The sequence below is a fragment of the Capra hircus genome, chromosome 14, assembly GCF_001704415.2.
Source record: "Capra hircus breed San Clemente chromosome 14, ASM170441v1, whole genome shotgun sequence".
In the NCBI taxonomy this organism is placed as follows: Eukaryota; Metazoa; Chordata; class Mammalia; order Artiodactyla; family Bovidae; genus Capra; species Capra hircus.
Genome location: NC_030821.1, coordinates 89,727,912 through 89,749,787, shown reverse-complemented (window position 1 = coordinate 89,749,787; position 21,876 = coordinate 89,727,912). Strand labels below are relative to the sequence as shown.

The following is a 21,876-nucleotide window of genomic DNA, read 5'->3' as shown; positions in this document are numbered from 1 at the left end:
TGGTCACCAGGATCCAGGTCTCTAAGCAGGGCATGCGCATGCTCTGTCGTGGTCCCCTCTGCAAATACAGCAATAAAGCTATAGTACACACACACACACACACACACACACACACACACACACACACACACACACACACACACACAATGGTGTTTCATCCTTCCAACATGGATGATGAACCTGAGGTACAGAGAGACATCAAACTGACTGGCCTTGCACATGACAACCAGTGAGAGATGGATGGAAGGCTTCCGTCTCCAAGTGAGTGCTTTCCTGGGATCTGTGCTCCCAGTCAACCATTGTCACCTCCTCCCATTCCCCATTCATATTCTCTCTCATTCCCTCCTCCTCTCCCACATTTGCTATTACAATGCTTCCTTCTGACTCAATTTGCTCATCTATAGGAAGATATGATGTGTAAACTACAGCACTTTCTTTAAAACCAAAAAAAAACAAACATAAAATGATTCAACATCTAATGATTGCATTTTTAAAATTCAAATATTCTTACCTGATCGACAAGCAATGTCTACATCCTTTTCAAAGTCTGTCTGTAACAAGAAATAATAAGATATAGAATCATCATTTAATGAAGGCCTCAAGCTTATACTGATCAGAGTATCTGAAGTTAACAAATATCTGACTAGGCAGTACCAGGATATTGTTAATACTTTGTTCAAAGGAAGTTTCTCAAGGAATAATCAAATTGCTTTCAAGAGTATTTTCTAGCAACCATATGTTGGGTAAAATCAGTTGGAAATATGTTGTACAGTTTTAATAAGGCAATATTGTACCTATGGTCCTCTAACACCAGATATGAAAGAACAGAATTTTAAGGCAATTCCTTAATGAAATTAATTAAGGAATTTCAATTCCACAATGAAAATACTAGAATGTGAAATATTGTAAAGATGCTTAAATAAATCTCGTTATTTACATTTTTAAAAGTTTACTTTGAATACATTGTTAATAATGTAATATCTTATAGCTTTGTCAAACCTTTAACCATCAAACTAGGGTTTTCTGATGATCCCCTTTTATGCAAATCTGACAAAAGACTTAGGGTTTAGGGATTAAAGTTGAAGATTAAATAATACTAATCTGGCCCAGAACCTACTAGAGTTTAGTTCCATCCTCATATTTTCTCCAGACTTTTATGTAAACAAATAGTTGTTGCTATTCAGTCGCTAAGTTGTGTCCAACTCTTTGCAACCCCATAAACTTCAGCATGCCCGGCTTTCCTGCTCCACTATCTCCTGGAGTTTGCTCAAACTCATGTCCATTGAGTCAGTGATGCCACCCAACCATCTCATCCTCTGTCACCCCCTTTTCCTTCTGCCCTTAATCATTCCCAGCATCAGGGTCTTTTCCAATGAGTCAGTGCTTCACATCAGGTGGCCAAAGTATTGCAGCTTCATCTTCAGCATTAGTCTTTCCAATGAATAATCAGGGTTGATTTCCTTTAGGATTGACTGTCACTATTTGATTAATTTATTTTTAATGGTGAAATTATATTAGCCTGTTCTAATCAATACTTAGATTCAAGATATCAGTATTTATCTCTTTATTTTTAAAAAGAAATTAATTACTCTTTCTCCTGTTTTAGTTACTAGCATATCATTTAGGCTATTTTTGTGTTGCTTAATACAAACACGTTGATAATAAATCAGGTATATTATGAAGAAAACTCTATTAAGCCTTGCTGTTAATGACACAGCTTAAAGCTCACTTCATTTCTAAAACGTACAGAAGTGGTTATGTGTAAAGTATCTCTTATCCGGACAGCAGTCAGAACTCATGTACAGTGGCTGACTGTTCTGCTGGGAGCATGTTTGCCCTTCCTGCTTTTAGGGCGATGGTCCTTGTAGTGGGTCTCCCCCCAGGCCAGGTCCCACCCCAGGGATCCTGGTTTCCTTGGTCTAGAGTGCAGCTCCTCTGAGGAGTTTGAAGGGCAGGCAAGGTTAGGACCACGGCAAGTCTGGCTTTCAGGCCAGAACTGCAGGAGCAGCATGCTTTGATCTGTAAACAAACATGATCCTACAGATATACTGCTAACCCTAATTCTGTGTGAGGATGAACATACCCCACCCCCACCCCCGCCCGGTGTTGCCCAGAAACCCCACACTCAACACACCAGTCTGCCAGTAACACGTCCAGGACTCCCAACCAGTCCGTACGCAACCATCATCTGGTATCAAAGCTCCAAGTCTGTGACTGAACTAGAGTCAAACTCAGAGAACTCTGACACTATTTTACTAGTAAGAATAATTGTTTATTCCCTTGAGAAACCATGACTGAATCAACACTCAGAGGGGAAGTTAAAGCTCACCATGATTTGAGCATGCCCATTAGGAAACGAACTGGAAGAATCAGCATTGATTGGGTCCTGACAGTTTCTCAATCGACATCTAAATGCATCCTGAACCTGTGAAAAAAGGACAAACGTTCATTTTCGTCTCTCTTGGTAATTACCAAATACTGTCTATATTGGCAATTGACTGAGAAAACTGTTACTGCTGTATTCATGATCTAACACACATTTTGTTTGCTGTTTTCTATGACCAGAGAATTCATCACTTGCCATCATCATAGACGGAGATGCTGGGGACTCCTGAGCTGTGCCTGTGGCTGTGTCTGGCTCAATACTAATCATTCTTGCCAGAGGGCAGGCTTATTTCCATTGCTACAAACAATATGCCTGTCTTTCAAGGGGGCATTTACTATTTTGTATGGCATAATCTTCACAATGGCTTTAAACATTGTGAAAAACGAGATGATCTGTTGGCCAAAATTGATTTGGGATTCCCCTTTTGTTGCCTTATGTAAGACATACTGGGGAGACCCTTTCTTGTCTCCCTTCAAGTACTATATGCCCTGATGTCCAAAACAAACATATAAACAATGACACACAAAGATAACAAAAATGACTGTTTCTGTTTGAGCCTCATTAAAAAAGAAAAGAAAAGAGAAAAAAGCACTTTAGCAAAGCCAAACTTATTTACAACTGGATTCTGAGCAAAGAGCAAACACATTGAAAGGAAATCAAGATCGTTAAAGCCGTCATTAAACACAATGTGGGTAAACCTGAATAGATGAAAGCAAACACACAAATCAACAACAGCTACTCTGATCCCCTGGCGCCCCCTGGCTAGCCAGTCCTCTAGATCCTGTGACTCACCAGGTGGGTGGGCATGAGCACAGGCTGAGTCAAGGGCAAGGTCATTTTATGAACCTCTGGCTTTTCCAACCTCATACCATTAATATTTCCTCCTTGTTTATTATGATCTGTCTTTTGGGGTTACAAAACAAAGCACAGATGATGTGGCATTTTGCTTTCCTGAAGCACATGGTTGAGACCACACAGGGAAACACATAATGATGTCCAGTTTTGAGAAGCACTGGTATAAAATATCCTGTGATGGTTTTGTGTGTTAGATGTGCAGAGCCTATCTATTGGCCATGAAAAACTCTGAGCCTATTGTTTTCTGCTTCTCTCATCCATTTCATAAATTGTTAGCAGCCTCCTTCCCAAATGGCAAGACTTGGAAAGTGATATGAAGCTTAGTCACCACTGAGCCCTGGCTGAGCTCCATCATGAGAGCTCCACCCACATGGATTTTGCCCCTCGGGTTCTGATCCTAGTGATGCAACCACTGCGTGCGTGCTCAGTCTCTCAATCGTGTCCAGTTCTCTGTGACCCCCATGGACTGTGGCTCACTAGGCTCCTCTATCCTTGGAATTTTCCAGGCAAGAATACAGGAGTGGGTTGCCATTTCCTCCTCCAGGGGATCGTCCCGACCTAGGGATCAAGCCCCTGTCTCTTTGTGTCTCCTGCATTGCCAGGCGGATTCTTTACCACTGCCCTACCTGGGAAGCCAATGTAACCACTATCGCTGTGAATTAAGAAAGGTGGGGCTGGGCTCCAGATCCCCTGACCTCTCTTCCACTCTCTGATTCTAACTTTTCTTTTCTCAACCATTTTTAATTGAAGTACAGTTCATTTACAATGCTGGGTTAGTTTCAGGTGTACTGTGGGGTGATTCAGTTATATATCCCTATGCGTACATGTGTGTGTTAGTCACTCAGTCGTGTCCGACTCTTTGCAACCCCATGGATAGTAGCCTGAAAGGCTTCTCTGCACAAGGAATTCTGCAGGCAAGAATGCTGGAGTGGGTTGACATTTCCTTCTCCAGGGGATCTTCCCAATCCAGGAATTGAACCTGGGTCTCCTGTATTGCAGGCAGAGTCTCTACTGTCTGAACCACCAGGGAAGCCCATATTTATATACACTTTTTCGGGTTCTTTTCCATAATAGATTATTACAAGATATTGAGTATAGGTTTCTGTGCTATACAGTAGGTCCTTGTTCATCTATTAATATTTTATATATAGTAGTGTGTATATTCTAACAGGTTTTCCAGGTGGTATGCAGGAGACATAAGAGACCCTGGTTTGGTCCCTGTGTTGGGAAGATCCCCTGGAGGAGGGAATGTCAATCCACTCCAGTATTCTTGCCTGGAGAATCCTATGGACAGAGGACCCTGGCGGGCTATAGTCCATAGGGTCGCGCAGAGTCAGACACGACTGCTGCGGCTTAGCATGCACACATATTCTAATATTTCTAAATCTGTAATTTCCTGGAAAAAAAGAACAAGGAGTTGCCTCACACAACCAGGTGAGGCAATTTCCCAGTCTCTTTCAGACACATCAAAAGAAGTTTACGCTCAGGGAAATTTAGCCTGAATGTGTTTTCCTGAAGAACTGGATAAACATTGAGAAATAAATCATCCAGCTTCTCCTCTGAAGGAGACATCCTGTGGACAGCTAGACTCTTTAGAAGCAAATACTTCTTAGATTAAGAAGTCATAGCTGAAAAAAAAAAAAAATAAGAAGTCATAGCTGTAGGTCACAAAAAGATACAATTAATAATCAAAAAGATCATTACACACTAGGGTAATGAGTCTACTGTTAGATGATCTGTGTTTCTGTTTCACAAAAATTTGCATTTGGGGGACAGCACTAAGAAAGTATACGTTTGTAGAAGAAAAATTCTAAGTACTAATGTCAGAAAAGTAGGTACTTGCTAATTTTCTGCTTGTGCCCCAAGGCAACTGTTAAAGAAAGACAATTTATAAAGGAAGATAAGCAGTATGTTAGAAATGTTGCCTTCCAGGGGCTGGTCACATGAATATTTTTCAAGTCTGCTTCTAAACACCAGCATATATAAAATATGAAAGTGGCCCCTGGTAAAACAAAAATGATAATTTAACTCTTCCTCACCAGCCACTCTTAGGCCTTTGAAGTGCAGCTGTCAAAGATATTTTTGTCTGACAATGAAACATGGAAAAGTAACTCCTCTAAGTTTCTCTTCAAAATCCACTCTCTGATTGCTTGAAGGAAATATAAAAGAAATCTCTTTTTCATAACACACATACAAAAACTCGACACCTTAAACTACCAAACTTTTAAATATGACAATGGATTAAGGGTATGTCTCTCCTGGAGAATGATGTCAGCTGCATGAGTCAGTCAATGCTAGTCAGAAGGAATATAGAACAGAAAAGTATGAAAATTCTGCAGTAAATTCAAGGTTATTTTAATGGTCATATATCAATAAATGCCATGATTTAAGTGTTGGATTATCTGACACTTTTAGTGCCTCTGTTCCTTTTAATTCAGAAAGATTTGTAGCAGAAATTCCTCTGATTTGAAAAAAAAAAAAATCTTAAGATTGCATTCAGGCAATCTAGATGAGCTAGCCTTAAATGTTTCTTGAATACTGACAGGGAATCACACCACGTACTTTATCACAGAAAAGGATGTTTCAAGCAAGACAGTACCTGGAAGATGCATCTGTAGTTATTTGGAAACATTTTGATAATTAAATGAATGTTCTATCAAGTAAGCAAAGAGACTTTTATCTTTGGTGAGTTAATTTAAATTGTTTTTGTGAAGAACAACAAAAAGTTTAAAAAAAACAAGTCTCTGAGGACTTCAATTCCAAACAAGGAGAAAGCATAAAAACAAACAAAAGACAGAATTCAGATATGACTACTGCATGCTGAAATTAAAGATTTCTGTGTCAAAAGTCATATTTACAAGACTGGACAACAATAGTCCTGACGTTTTTCCTGCCTCGTGATTAAGATAGAAGAAAAAGAATTATTGCTGCTGCTGCTGCTAAGTCTCTTCAGTCGTGTCCAACTCTGTGCGACCCCATAGATGGCAGCCCACCAGGCTCCTCCATCTCTGGGATTCTCCAGGCAAGAACACTGGAGTGGGTTGCCATTTCCTTCTCCAATGCATGAAAGTGAAAAGCGAAAGTGAAGTCGCTTAGTCATGCCTGACTCTTAGCGACTCCATGGACTGCAGCCTACCAGGCTCCTCCGTCCATGGGACTTTCCAGGCAAGAGTACTGGAGTGGGGTGCCATTGCCTTCTCTGAAAGAATTGTTAGAAGATTCATATTCACTATTTAAGCAGAGTCTTCCCTAGTGGCTCAGATGGTAGAGAATCCACCTGCCAATGCAGGAAACCCAGGTTTGATCCCTGGGTCAGAAAGATCCCCTGAATGGCAACCCATTCCAGCATTCTTGCCTGGAGAATCCCATGGATAGAGCGGGCTCCAGTCCATGGGGTCGCACAGAGTCTGACACGACTGAATGACTTTAACTTCACTTTACTCCTTAAGTTGACTATCTGTGGAGAACAAGGCACTTACTTTAGGAACCAATTTAAAGGTTCTTTTTAAATATTAAAAGCATTATACCTCTGAGTTCTTCCAATATCAATCAAGTTTTAAACTTATGTAGAATGAGTAACTATTAATTCTTAAAACTGTCTAGAATAATTATTTAACACAAATTGTGGCACAGTTAATATCTAGATTTCAAAATGTCCTATTTTTACAATACTCTGCCACAGATATTTCACCTTAATTGACAGCCAGACAGAGGGTTAAAAAGCATCTGTGGTGTAGCAAAGAAGAGATATGTGAATAGCCTTGGAATATTTAGGAGACTTTACAGAAAGCTGACATCATTTTGTGAAATAAAAAAAGAAGTGTCAAGAAACATCTTCAAATATATAGTGAGGTAACCACAGCAAGCTATCAGGTGTCTTCTGAGAGGACCCGCCAAGCACAACCAACGTTCCCTTGGCCAGATCTTTCTGGGGGCGGCTCTAAGATCTCCTGAGAAAGCTATCCCCCCTTTTCCTGTGGATGGGTTCCTGGGAAAGAACGGTGTTCAGAGGTCTGCCGGGTGTATCTCGCTCCTGCCCCTCCCCTGGGGACAGTGACTCAGTTCATCTCAGCAGCAGCTAGCAAGAGCATCTCTGCTGGTCCTTGCTCTGAAGACAGCGGGCAATGTCACCATGAAAGTCAGTGCCAGATTTAGAGTCTGCTGGGGAAGAACACGGAGCAATGCTTGGCGGAGCTGCGATTTAGAGGGAGCTCCGGGAGAGAGCTGCACTGCTGGAGAGTGGCTCTGTATTTAGCTACAGGCTCCAAATCTTTACCTTTTACGAAGACAGCTTTACCTCTGGGTTGTCTCCCTTACTTTCCAATTTCCGAGGATCATTTATTTGAGGTTGTTAGACTAGAAGAGCTTAACTTTTTTTTTTTTCCTTTCTGAATCTAATATCAACTATTGTTTCTATTGATTCATAGTTGAACAAATGGCTTTTAAATTACATTAAATTTCATATCATTTCACGAGTAAATGAATGAGCGTTGTCAGTTTCATGTGTATTATACCAGTTCACAGAATAACTACACATAATTAAAGTATTATTTGACCTCTCTGATAGGAAAGGAAATGAACAAACATGGTTAATCATTTCCTATATGTTGAAGGAAAAATATGGACTCTGGTCCCAGATTTCAGTCCTAATGACTTTCTATTGGAATTCTCTAACACTCAAGGGATTGTCACTTGGCCTCAAAATTGTTGCAGAGTTTTACGTTTCCTTGTATTGGATTTAAGGGTCACAGGAGCTGCCCTCGACAGCATTTCACATGTGTGATCTGAAAAAGTGTAACAGCATTTCTTCAGCACAGGAGGAAAAAGAAGGAAAGGGAGTCACACACTAGACACCTCCACCCACGCCTTCCCAGGAAGATACTTTGAGCTTCCTGCTGTCCATGTCAAGGCAGAAAACAAAAAGTTTATTTGTGGCCTCTTACTTCTTACATTTATTTTAAACCTTTATTCCAGATGTACTCAACTTCTCCTCACCGGTTTAACACTGTTGCAAGCTGGGGCTCTGTGGTCTGAAAGGAGAGAGAAGGGAGCTAGAAAGCCGTGGCTGGATGCTACCTGGCAGACATGCCAGAGTTTGCCAATCTCTGCCATGACCTCTGTGTCTTAACTTGTTCACTGATGCTATCCTGTGAGTCAACCTGGTTTCACCCTCTTGCGAAGCTCCCTGTATGGAGTTGGAGAACCAGAATGCGGATCAAGATGTACAGAAATATTCATGACAGAACTGAAAGTATGCTCCAATCAGAAAAACCGAACTTGGAATGAAAGATAAGACTAACAGTCTGCTGACTAAGAAATGGGATCACTCCTGAGTGCAGGGAGGCTGCTGATATCTGGGAGAAGCTACACAAGGTCCTTGCTTGCTCCTGTCCACCTGCCTGTTTAAAGGCATCTCTGTGTTTCCTACCCCCTGTTCCAACTAAAATCCAGCTTTATTGTGGTACCTTTAGCCATTCTCCCATTTCCAGACACACATTCTGTCTTATTAAAAACTAGACAAACAAAATAAATCTTTAAATGCATTTTTTTTGAAGCTTCAATTCAACCTGACAAAGGTGAAACTCTTAGCAACCCACCTCACTCTCTTTAACCCAACTCCCCTCCAAGCAAGAACCCTGACCCTCCCCACCCTGAGCTACTCACGCATTTTCTGAAATCTCTTCCTTGTAACATACAGTGGCCTCTTTTCAAGGCCTCTGCTCACCATAAAGAGAAAGCTCTAAAACACCATTTAGTGCTGTGCCCTTAAATGTTGACAGTTCTGTTTTTCTCTTGGTGCCATGGTCAGAGACATTAACAAAAAAAAAAAAATCATCCTGATTTCCAGGATCATGTCATCACTTGCTTTATGCCTCCATGGGCCCCAGGTGGTCTCAGAGGAGAAGCAACTCTCTGCAACTCAACACAATCTTCATTTCTAGGAAGCTGTACGTCCATGACCCTCTCTCGATTTTCCTCCACGTGAAACTTTCACTTTCTTCCTCAGGACACCTTCAGGTTCTGAAGTCTTCTATCACCCACCCCCTCATCTTCCAAGACCACTGAAGCTCCTGCCCTCTTTCCACAGGGGACCACGATGTACCTTTTTCTGTGGTACACGGGTCCTACCTAATTTCCCTGCAAATCAATCTGGGAGAGTCATGCAACTCTCCATCTGAACTATATTAAGCGCAATACACCTCTTTTCAAATTGCCATCAAGTACCACTACTGGTTTCATTTTTTAAAAAAATAATATATTTGGGAGAGAATATTCGTTTTAACTGAGATAGTTAAGGTGGCTTGTCTGCTTCATATATTCACTGTCATATGCTTGTAAATAACTTTGCTCATCTGTATTTTTATGAAAATAATAAGTCAAAATGAGAAGTTGACAGAAAAAAAAAGGAAGGGGGACTGGGAGGGAGTGGGAGAAAGAAAGAAAACCCTGTTCATGTTTATTTTAAGCATTTGCTACAAAATCGCTTCCCAGGTTTGGATGAAGCTTCTGGGACCTCATCTGGTGCAGCCCAGCCCTCCTGCCAGCAGCAGGGAAAGAAGAAAGACGAGCTTGGCCCTGCCACTGAAGCTTCGGAGCGGCCGCAGCATCCTCACACACCGACACGACAAAATGATCCATTTAGGCACCCTCTGTTCCCCCTTCCTTTCAGCAAGAGGGTTTTATTGTAGCTTATTTCGTACCACAGTCTTGTTATTTTCCCCCTCTGCCATCAAGCTGTACGATTGTCTCAGATCCAGGCACAGCCAGAGACAGCAGCCATGAGACGAATGGGCAGCACCAGGGAAGCGGTTTCCTAGCAACCGAAACTATTTGAAAGCGTTCATGGCTCCGGTGTAGTTAGGCCTTCCATAGCAATGCAGAGAATAGTAAACAGTGGGTATGTCGTTATGTGCTTAATGCAAATGAATTCTAATCAAGAAAGCACACGGAACTCTCTTCCGTGCTCTGTGGCGACCTAAATGGGAAGGGAATCCAAAAAAGAGGGGATACATGTAAACATACAGCTGATTCACTTTGTTGTACATCAGAAACTAACACAACATTGTAAAGCAGCTCTACTCCAATAGAGATTAATACAAAACACTAAGATGGAAAAAAATGATGGGTAAATGAAGGAAACACCTCTTTTTTCTATTTTCTATTTTATCCTTATTATTTTCTATTAGATCCTTATCCTTATCAGGTATGACACATTAGCTTTCAAGATGTGGGTTTCTGAAAGTCATGTGTTGTGATCAGATGGTTTAATTTTTTAAAAATTCTCATTCCCTCTTTGCATTTTCTCTTTTGTCAGAGACATCTGCTAAAGCAGTTTAAAAGAGAAAGGGGCTTCAGAAGAAGAAACCATACTTCAAGAATATATATGTTATGAAATATGAACATTAAGATCTCAGTTTGGAGTCACAACCAACTACTAGGCAAATAATCAATCTGATTTAGTTTTTAGAAAAGTGAAATATAATTAAGTTGAGATCATACCAGAATGATCCTTTCTCCTTTCTTTCTTGACTTGTAATAGTTTAGAAAAATTTGACCCATTGAAAGCAGTGGTGCTTTAAAAATGAATGAAGAGACTCCCCCCTCCCCCTTAACATTTAAAATGCCAGTGTTTTACAGTATTTTATTTCTTTTCTCCTTCTTAACCTGTAAAGCTCCCTTCCTCCCCTGTGCACACCCACCTGGTTCAGAGAAGACTGTGGAAATAAACATGGGGAAAGCATCTTGAATCATATTGGATGAAACATTAAGGACTAAAGACAACCAAATTATGTTAGCATATTCCAAAATATGCAGACACAGAAATATGTTTATTTTTATCCAGCCTCTCTCTACATTGAAGGAAATATTCCTTAGTTTGCTCATATACTTTTTTTTGTTTGTTTGTTTTTAAAAACAGCTTTATTGGGATGGGATTTACATATCGTAAAGGTCACCCGTGTAAGGTGTATAAAGGCTCTTAGTAACCACCCTAGAATCCAATTTGAAAATATTTTCATCACCCTCAAAAGAAACCCAATGCCCACTGACAGTCACCCCTTATTTTCTACCAACCTGCACCCCAGCTCTAGGCAACTACTGATGTCCTTTCTTACTATATACTTTTAAGAAAGAAGACGTCCAGGGAATTCCCTGGCTGTCCAGTGGTTAGGACTCTGCGCTTTTACTGCTAAGGGTCCAGGTTTGATGGCTGGTTGGGGAACTAAGACCTTACTAGCCATGTGACACAGTCAAACAAGTAAATTAATTAAAAAATAAAAAAAATAAACATCTAGCCTAGGTGCTGGCACATAGCAAGAACACTATAAATTTTAAAGAAATAAAAAAACAAAGGGTACATATACATTATTTTGAATTGTGAAGGAAATGTTCTAAAGTGAAAAAAAGCAGTAGATATAAAACTCCTATCAGATTATCAAGTAGAGTGATAGATCTGAGCCATTACCCAATATTTTACAGGTAGCTACTGAGTTCATTTGCTCTGGTGTGTTTTTATGAAATGTTTGTTCACAGGAGACACTAAGGACATGGAAAGATGTCTTGTTCTCCTGGACTGTGGTTAATGCTAGAGCTGTGTGTCCGCACACAGCCAGATAGACACATTGCTAGTGTCCGGCAATACACATTTAGAAGGTCCAACAAACAAACAAAAACTTCTATGAATTCAGTAAGACATGCTTATGATGCATTCTTTGGAATTTGCAAAATTTAAGAGGCTCTTTTGGTTTTCCAGTAACAATTTCCACTGAAGAATTCTGAAAGAGACTTGCCTATAACTGAAATATTCTCTGTGTATTTTAGCAATGTTACAGGGTATTTTTAAGGGTCAGTGCAAAACTACTGAATGTGAAATTTATGATTTCAGTGTTAAAATGAGAGACATGATACTCTGTTATTAATTTATCAACAATAAAATTATTCAATTTGAACTAATCACTGAAAATGCAACAACAGGGCCAAAAGTCCATATTTTGCTTCCTATTAATACAGAAAATATATATTTACAGACATGTATTTAACAGAAGTATTTATATATGATTTAATTTAATTACTCTTGAGAGAGTCACTTGGACAGTAAGGAAATCCAACCAGTCCATCCTAAAGGAAATCAGTCCTGAATATTCATTGGAAGGACTGATCCTGAAGCTGAAACTCCAATACTTTGGAGTTTCAGATGTGAAGAAATGACTCCTTGGAAAAGACCCTGATGCTGGGAAAGATTGAAGGTGGGAGGAGAAGGGGATGACAGAGGATGAGATGCTTGGATGGTATCACCGACTCAATAGACATGAGTTTGAGTAAACTCCGGGAGTTGGTGATGGACAGGGAAGCCTGGCGTGCTGCAGTCCATGGGGTCGCAAAGAGTTGGACATGATTGAGTGACTGAAACTTAACTCTTAATTCATGTTTTTGATAATTTTTAATCCAATTAGCAAGTATGGAAAAGTTCTGGTTGAACTGAATTTTTGTGCCAAGTATTTTTCTTCATGTAAGCAGCACAGATTTGATAATCAGCCAACAAAATATCTGTCACTTTAAAACCTGAATATTTTGATCATAGCCTAAGGCTTTTTAGAGAGCTTATTCTTGAAGAAAAATAAAGACTTAATTTAGAGATGGGACATTTTCTCCTCTTTAACACCTAAAGTATTAATATCTTCTGAAAATCTTATGCAGATAAATCATGTATCTTCCTTACAGCCCACATTGTTCATCCTGAATCATCAATCAAAAAAGTATAGTGTCCACACACTTAGAACAATTTTGTTACATAAACATTTTAGAGATAATATTAACACAGAAAACTCTCAGGATAGTGAGAGAGTCAATTCCTAGGCAGACTGATAAGAAGTCCAGGGTCCCCAAGAAGGAGAAAGCGGTCTGGGGCTCTCGAAGTGGAGATGCGGCTGCTTCTGCTGCTAAATCGCTTCAATCGTGTTTGACTCTGTGCGACCCCATAGGTGGGGGCTCACCAGGCTCCCTGGAAGTGGAGATAGGGGTCTGGAATTCTCAAGGAGGAGAAAAGGACAAACTTTTTTTTCCCTCTATATTCCTCGCTGCTGCTGCTAGGTCGCTTCAGTCGTGTTCGGCTCCCCTGTCCCTGGGATTCTCCATAGTCTTAGTCAATTACACAACTCAGTTTAAACTGTACTAAGGATTATAAAACAACAATGTATTGGGCTGGAGGACAGTTTCTCCTTCCTGAAAACCTGACTAATCCTGATATTTTAGAAGGTATTATGGGAGTGAGTCCGGCAGGATCTTTCTATTGTTAAATTCTAATCTTGTTATCCGAAAATGTAAACTGTGGGAGTGGGTCTGGTGAAATTTTCACAAACTTGAGACATTCTTTTGATTCATTGTAATAACGAATTAAAAGGTATATAACTCCATTGCTAACACTAGCAAGAGGGTACTCTTTCTGCCCCCTTTTGATGTCTATGTCAGAAGCTTTCTCTGTCTCTTTCATACTTTAATAAAACTTTATTACACAAAAGCTCTGAGTGATCAAGCCTTGTCTCTGGCCCTGGATTGAATTATTCTCCTCTGCAGACCAAGAATCCCGGCATCTTTTTGTGGTTCAGCAATAACCTTTTAACAGTTATGGTCGGAGAAGAACATTTTCATGCGACTTTGGTCTATGAAAAATTCAACACTTAAAATGTTTTTAATGCTGATATTCTAGGCAGTAATTTGTGATGTCCTGGCAACGGTGAGCTAGATCAGATCTTTTAAATGATGAAATTCCCTTTCCCCTTGAAATGTGAACTCATTCTTCTGTTTTCCTTGTTTTTCATCATACAGTGTTACTGGAATATACTTGTGGGTTTATGGCTGACATCTGTATTATACTAAAGGAGCTCAGAAACATTGTTCTCCTCATTTGGTAAACGAGGTAAAAACTTTGCTTACCTTCACACATCACTGTAAAAGCTATGGGATGTGTACTCAGATGCACATGCGCCATTTCGCAATATGCACATCATAATAAAGTTCTCATGAAAGCTAGATAATACAAATGACAGTGGATCATCTAGAGCCAGACATCTTGGAATGTGAAGTCAAGTGGGCCTTAGAAAGCATCACTACAAACAAAGCTAGTGGAGGTGATGGAATTCCAGTTGAGCTCTTTCAAATCCTGAAAGATGATGCTGTGAAAGTGCTGCACTCAATATGCCAGCAAATTTGGAAAACTCAGTAGTGGCCGCAGGACTGGAAAAGGTCAGTTTTCATTCCAATTCCAAAGAAAGGCAATGCCAAAGAATGCTCAAACTACCGCACAATTGCACTCATCTCACATGCTAGTAAAGTAATGCTCAAAATTCTCCAAGCCAGGCTTCAGCAATACGTGAACTGTGAACTCCCTGATGTTCAAGCTGGTTTTAGAAAAGGCAGAGGAACCAGAGATCAAATTGCCAACATCTGCTGGATCATGGAAAAACCAAGAGAGTTCCAGAAAAACAGCTATTTCTGCTTTATTGACTATGCCAAAGCCTTTGACTCTGTGGATCACAATAAACTGTGGAAAATTCTGAAAGAGATGGGAATACAAGACCACCTGACCTGCCTCTTGAGAAATCTGTATGCAGGTCAGGAAGCAACAGTTAGAACCGGACATGGAACAACAGACTGGTTCCAAATAGGAAGAGGAGTACATCAAGGCTGTACATTGTCACCCTTCTTATTTAACTTCTATGCAGAGTACATCATGAGAAACGCTGGACTGGAAGAAACACTAGCTGGAATCAAGATTGCTGGGAGAAATATCAATAACCTCAGATATGCAGATGACACCACCCTTATGGCAGAAAGTGAATAGGAGCTAAAAAGCCTCTTGATGAAAGTGAAAGAGGAGAGCGAAAAAGTTGGCTTAAAGCTCAACATTCAGAAAACGAAGATCATGGCATCTGGTCCCATCACTTCATGGGGAATAGATGGGGAAACAGTGGAAACAGTGTCAGACTTTATTTTTGGGGGCTCCAAAATCACTGCAGATCGTGACTGCAGCCATGAAATTAAAAGACGCTTACTCCTTGGAAAGAATGTTATGAGCAACCTAGATAGTATATTCAAAAGCAGAGACACTACTTTGCTGACTAAGGTCCGTCTAGTCAAGGCTATGGTTTTTCCTGTGGTCATATATAGATGTGAGATTTGGACTGTGAAGAAGGCTGAGCGCTGAAGAATTGATGCTTTTGAACTGTGGTGTTGGAGAAGACTCTTGAGAGTCCCTCGGACTGCAAGGAGATCCAACCAGTCCATTCTGAAGGAGATCAACCCTGGGATTTCTTTGGAAGGAATGATGCCAAAGCTGAAGCTCCAGTACTTTGGCCACCTCATGCGAAGAGTTGACTCATTGGAAAACACTCTCATGCTGGGAGGGATTGGGGGCAGGAGGAGAAGGGGATGACCGAGGATGAGATGGATGGATGGCATCACCGACTCGATGGATGTGAGTCTGAGTGAACTCCGGGAGATGGTGATGGACAGGGAGGCCTGGTGTGCTGCGATTCATGGGGTCACAAAGAGTCGGACACGACTGAGCGACTGAACTGAACTGAACCATCTTCTCAAAGTTACTAGCATGGCACTGTGTCACTGTGTGTTTTAGTCACCACCATCCCCAGAGTAAATGCTAAAATGACTCAGAAACCTTGTAAACACTGTGTCACTGCTTGCAAGCACTCAGAATAATTTTTGCACCAGTTGGAAAACAATATTTTATCCCTAAACAATTTAAGTGTGAACTGCATCACTCATTTGGATAGATTTGGTGGAAGTCAGTCTCAGTACATGAAGGATGACTTCCTTCTCTCAGTGCTACCAGCAAACCTCACCAGAACCTGGAGAAACACTGTGATTATAGACCTACAGTCCTTGGGGACTGTCCATCATGCTCCACTGTGGCCATTTTTGGGGGTGTGTGTGTGTTTTCTAAGCATCAAATCCATATCGAAATCATCCCTTTTGAGTAACCTTAACCATACCTTAGTACAGAGACAAAAGAATTGCTCATTCATCTTCAAAATTTTCCATCTAAAACAAAATTAGTTAAGTATGAGGAATGGGGTTATGCCGTGTGTAGAAGCACACGTTAGGGAACAGCTTTAAGAAACAGCATGATATTATCTTTTACAGATAGGCCACCCACCCTCTTATCTATACCTGTGATTGTATCAGAGCCTGTCTTGGCACCTCTGCTGGTGTTTCTGCTTGCTTGGTGCCATTTGTTTTAATCTGTCATTTTCAGAGTCCAAGGAGTCCCCTTTGCCTTAACCTTTCCCTTTAGCATTGATGCTCCAACAATTGTCTTAAGAGGAGACCGGCTTTAATCTCAAGATCCAGTTATTAAAAGAAAAGATCCTATTTATTAACATGGAAAATACTCTTCTAAGTATCATTCCTCACTCCTGCAAGAATGATCTTTCTCACCTCTCTTCGAAGAATGCAGTGGACCATGACTATCACAAAGCCTTGTAATGAATCAAACACAGCAAAAAGAATCTGAAACAGGATGGAGCGTTTGTCTGTCATGGCCAGAACCGCAGACATCCACGTCAGAGCCAGAAGGGGCAACACCACACAGGAGCTCCAGAGAGACGCCCTGTTGGAAGAGAAGAAGAGACATTACGTAGCTGCACGTACGCCTCAGGCCATAACCTAATCCCCATTCAACAAAGCATTCTTGTATGTGGCACCAATATATTAACTTGGAAGCCACAAAGTAGATAAGATTTCACAGTTTTACTTATTTTTTGATAAGCAATCCCACAATAGTTATAAAAGCAGTTGCAAATTACAAACATTTATGTATGTTCTTAGTTCTAATATTAGCAAATATGATTTATTTTCCATCATAGCATTTTCTCACATGCACGGTAAAACATTTGTAACAAGAAGATGTAAATGATTGGGACTAACATGGCATTACTGGCGGTGGTGGCTGATAAAGCTGTTGTTGAAACTACTCCACACTTGGCACATTTGAGCGTCAAACCGCTATGAGGCTCACTCATCTGACTGCAAATAAACAGAACACCCACAAAAAGAACAAAATATTGAATTGTCACCAAAAAAAGTTGCTGCTATAAGTTAGCTTTTAAATATGATTTCATGCAGAAAAGCATATTTATCAAAGAGGAATTCTCTCGGTCATGTTTAAAGATGCATTTACACTACACATTATTTTTGTAACATTTACCGCTTAATAATATGGGCCTTTGTTACATGCAAAGCATATTTTGATCATTTATACCATAAACGGGCCTTGTATCTACAGGTCAAAGTTGCCCAATACACTGAGTTAAATGTAAGTATGTATTTGTGTGGACATACAGTGAAAACCCTTTATTCAGAACCTTGATAATCAAACAGGTAAGGATTCCTAGTTTCAGAGATTTTCAATGTCATTTACAAGAGGAACATAATATTAATTAAAACCTTCTGAAATACACACAGGTATCTCAGAACTCCAACATAAGGAGATACATATTATAAGCTTTTAGTCCTATGAGGAAGATGTAGCCTTTAACCAAACATATTTACATTTTGAAATTTCATTTAGCATCAATGAATTGATCCTATATTTTAGGGTGATCTGAATATAGAGATTGATAAATTTGATGAAGTATTAGTTGCTAATAAACAGAGTGACAGTTTAACTTTAATAAGACACATTTAATATAGTTACTAAGTTCAAAACGTTCTTTCTGAACATTTTGTCACAGACATAATATAATAGTTTTTAAATGGTATATTCAAGTCTAGAGGATTCTGTGGATAAATTCAGACACACGATGTAGAAAAACTTGACATATTTTTCTTTAGAAAAGAGTATTTTGTAAACGAATGGTTTAACAGAACCTTACCCTCTTAGGAGAAACCGAAATGAAATTATTTGACTCAAACTTCAAAACACCTTGAAATGATCTTCTGTGGTCTCTCATCCATTACCATGTGATGTTTATGTGTAAAATACAGGCTTTCCCTGTATTTCGACATTTTAGGAATCAGTGAACTAAAATGTATTGGAATGGGTGAATTTAATTCAGATGACCATTTTATCTACTACTGTGGGCAAGAATCACTTAGAAGAAATGGAATGGCTCTCATAGTCAACAAAAGAGTCTGAAATTCTGTACTTGGGTGCAATCTCAAAAATGACAGAATGATCTCTGTTCGTTTCTAAGGCAAACCATTCAATATCACAGTAATCCAAGTCTAGGTATGCCCTGACCAGTAATGCCAAAGAAGCTGAAGTTGAACGGTCGCATGAAGACCTACAAGACCTTCTAGACCTAATAGCAAAAGAAGATGTCCTTTTTATCATAGGGGACTGGAATAAAAAATGAGGAAGTCAACAGATACCTGGAGTAACAGGCAAATTCAGTCTTGGAGTACAGAATGAAGCAGGGCAAAAGCTAACAGAGTTTTGCCAAGAGAACATACTGTCATAGCAAACACCCTCTTCCAATAACACAAGAGAGGACTCTAAACATGGACATCACTGATGGTCAATACTGAAATCAGACTCATTATATTCTCTGCAGCCAAAGATGGAGAAGCTCCATACAGTCAGCAAAAACAAGACTGGGAGCTGACTGTGGCTCAGATCATGAACTCCTTATTGCCAAATTCAGACTTCAATTGAAGAAAGTATGGAAAACCACTAAACCATTCAGGTATGACCTGAATCAAATCCCTTATGATTATACAGTGGAAGTAACAAATCAAATGAAGGGACTAGATCTGCTAGACAGAGTGCCTGATGAACTATGGATGGAGGTTCATGACATTGTACAGGAGGCAGTGATCTAGACCATCCACAAGAAAAAAGAAATGCAAAAAGGCAAAATCGTTGTCTGAGGAGGCCTTACAAATAGCTGAGAAAAGAAGAGAAGTGAAAGGCAAAAGAGAAAAGGAAAGATACACCCATTTAATGCAGAGTTCCAAAGAACAGCAAGGAGAGATAAGAAAGCGTTCCTCAGCAATCAATGCAAAGAAGTAGAGGAAAATAATAAAATGGGAAAGACTAGAGATCTCAAGAAAATTAGATACCAACGGAACATTTCATGCAAAGATGGGCTCAATAGAGGACAGAAATGGTATGGAGCTAACAGAAGCAGAAGATATTAAGAAGAGGTGGCAAGAATACACAGAAGATTTTCATGACCCAGATAACTATGATGGGGTGATCACTCACCTAGAGCCAGACATCCTGGAGTGTGAAGTCAAGTGGGCCTTAGGAAGTATCACTATGAACAAAGCTAGTGGAGGTGATGGAATGCCAGTTGAGCTATATCAGATCCTAAAAGGTGATACTATGAACGTGCTGTACTCAATATGCCAGCAAATTTGGAAAACAGCAGTGGCCACAGGTCTGGAAAAGGTAGTTTTCATTCCAAACCCAAAGAAAGGCAATGCCAAAGAATGTTAAACTACCACAAAATTGCACTCATCTCACATGATAGCACAGTAATGCTCAAAATTCTCCCAGTGAAGTTTCAATAGTATGTGAACCAAGAACTTACAGATATTCAAGCTAGATTCAGAAAAGGCAGAGGAACCAGAGATCAAATTGCCAACATCTGTTGTATCATAAAAAAGTGAGAGAGCTCCAGAAGAACATCTACTTCTACTTTATTGACTATGCCAAAGCCTTTGACTGTGTGGATCACAGCACACTGTGCAAAATTCTTCAAGAGATGGGAATACCAGACCACCTGATATGCCTCCTGAGGAATCTGTATGCAGGTCAAGAAGCAACAGTCAGAACTGGACATGGAACTATGGACTGGTTCCAATTTGGGGAAGGGGTATGTCAAGGCTGTATATTGTCACCCTGCTTATTTAACTTCTATGCAGAGTACATCATGAGAAACGCTGGACTGAATAAAGCACAAGCTGGAATCAAGATTGCCGGGATAAATATCAATAACCTCAGATATGCAGATGACACCACAATTATGGCAGAAAGAGAAGAACTAAAGAGCCTCTTGATGAAAGTTAAAGAGGAGAGTGAAAATGTTAGCTTAAAACTCACATTCAGAGAATTAAGATCATGGCATCTGGTCCCATCACTTCATGGCAAATATATGGGGAAATAGTGGAAACAGTGACAGACTTTATTTTTTGGGGCTCCAAAATCACTGCAGATGGTTACTGCCGCCATGAAATTAAGACACTTGCTCCTTGGAAGAAAAGTTATGATCAACCTAGACAGTATATTAAAAGCAGAGACATTACTTTGCCAACAAAGGTCCATCTAGTCAATGTTCTGGTTTTTCCAGTAGTCATGTATGGATATGAGAGTTGGACTATAAAGAAAGCTGAGCACCAAACAATTTATGCTTTTGAATTGTGGTGTTGGAGAGGACTCCTGAGAGTCCCTTGGACTGCAAGGAGATCCAACCAGTCCATCCTAAAGGAAATCAGTCCTGAATATTCCTTGGAAGGACCGACGCGGAAGCTGAAACTCTAATACTCTGGCCACCTGATGTGAAGAACTGACTCATTTGAAAAGACCGTGATGCTGGGAAAGATTGAAGGCAGGAGGAGAAGGGGATGACAGAGGATGATATGGTTGGATGGCATCACTGACTCAATGAACATGAGTTTGAGTAAATTCCGGGAATTGGTGATGGACAGGGAGGCCTGGTGTGCTGCAGTCCATGGGGTCACAAAGAGTTGGACTGAACTGAACTGATCAGGTTTTCCAAGTAGGTTTTTTAAAAGACGAATATTGTGGTGGACCTGTAGTACCATGTTTAAACTAAAAATGGTAGAACAGAGAAAGTGACAAGGGGCTCATAATTCAGAATGTCTGGTTTCTTTTAAAGAGGTGCCTTCATTGGTGAATCGAACTTTGATAAGATGATAAATATGAAAGTTATTAAGGAAGCAGATTAATCAGTAGATCCCATGAGAAAGATCAAAACTCTCAGAGTTAGATGTGGGGGTGGAGAACATGATTCTAAACTATTCACTTTACTAATTCAAAATAGGGCAAAGGTACTAGCCACAAGTATCCAGACTTTTCCAAGGAATGACTAATAACAGTCTATCCAGTTTGGTTCATGAATGGTTCAGTGGCCAGTGTGTTTGCATCTGCTCCCAGGAGAATGCCTAGACCAATATTCTTCACATTATATACTTCATAACAGTAGATAAGAAAGTTCCATTGCAGGAAAAAAGAAAATGAAATATCTTGTTTGAGATGTTCTAAAAAGACACATGTCATTTTATCTTATGTTCACTCTTTTCCAAATATCACTTCATATAAGATATGTTGATATTTGCAATAAATTCCCCCTCGGTAACTAACTATACTTTATGTATTAGAAAAAGTTATTCTAGTTTGGGTATTACAAAACTTGTCAAATTATTGTATTATTGTTTTAATATTCATTCACCCATTCTTTTATCAATCTTTATTGAGCATAAACTATTTGCTTGGCAATAATTGACGATGAAAAGAAGAAAGGAGATTAAGAAGTAGGTAAAATGGGGGGAGGAATATGTTGATACAATAGAACATGTCGCTCAGTCATGTCCGACTCTTTGCAACCCGTGGACTGCAGCCCACCAAGCTCCTCCGTCCATGGGATTCTCCAGGC

General features: G+C 39.9%; 1 protein-coding gene across 2 annotated transcripts in view; it reads right to left on the bottom strand.

The window, feature by feature from the left end:
* The window catches only part of ADGRB3 (adhesion G protein-coupled receptor B3), an 883,764-nt gene that overhangs the window by 32,985 nt on the left and 828,903 nt on the right, over window positions 1-21,876 (bottom strand). For both annotated transcript variants that reach the window (XM_005688755.3, XM_018058811.1), the window contains 4 exons: window positions 17,183-17,281; window positions 16,694-16,865; window positions 2,330-2,425; window positions 512-551 (listed from right to left, as the gene is read on the bottom strand). In XM_005688755.3, coding sequence (XP_005688812.1) covers window positions 512-551; window positions 2,330-2,425; window positions 16,694-16,865; window positions 17,183-17,281 — 407 coding nt within the window. The remainder of the gene's footprint in view (window positions 1-511; window positions 552-2,329; window positions 2,426-16,693; window positions 16,866-17,182; window positions 17,282-21,876) is intronic.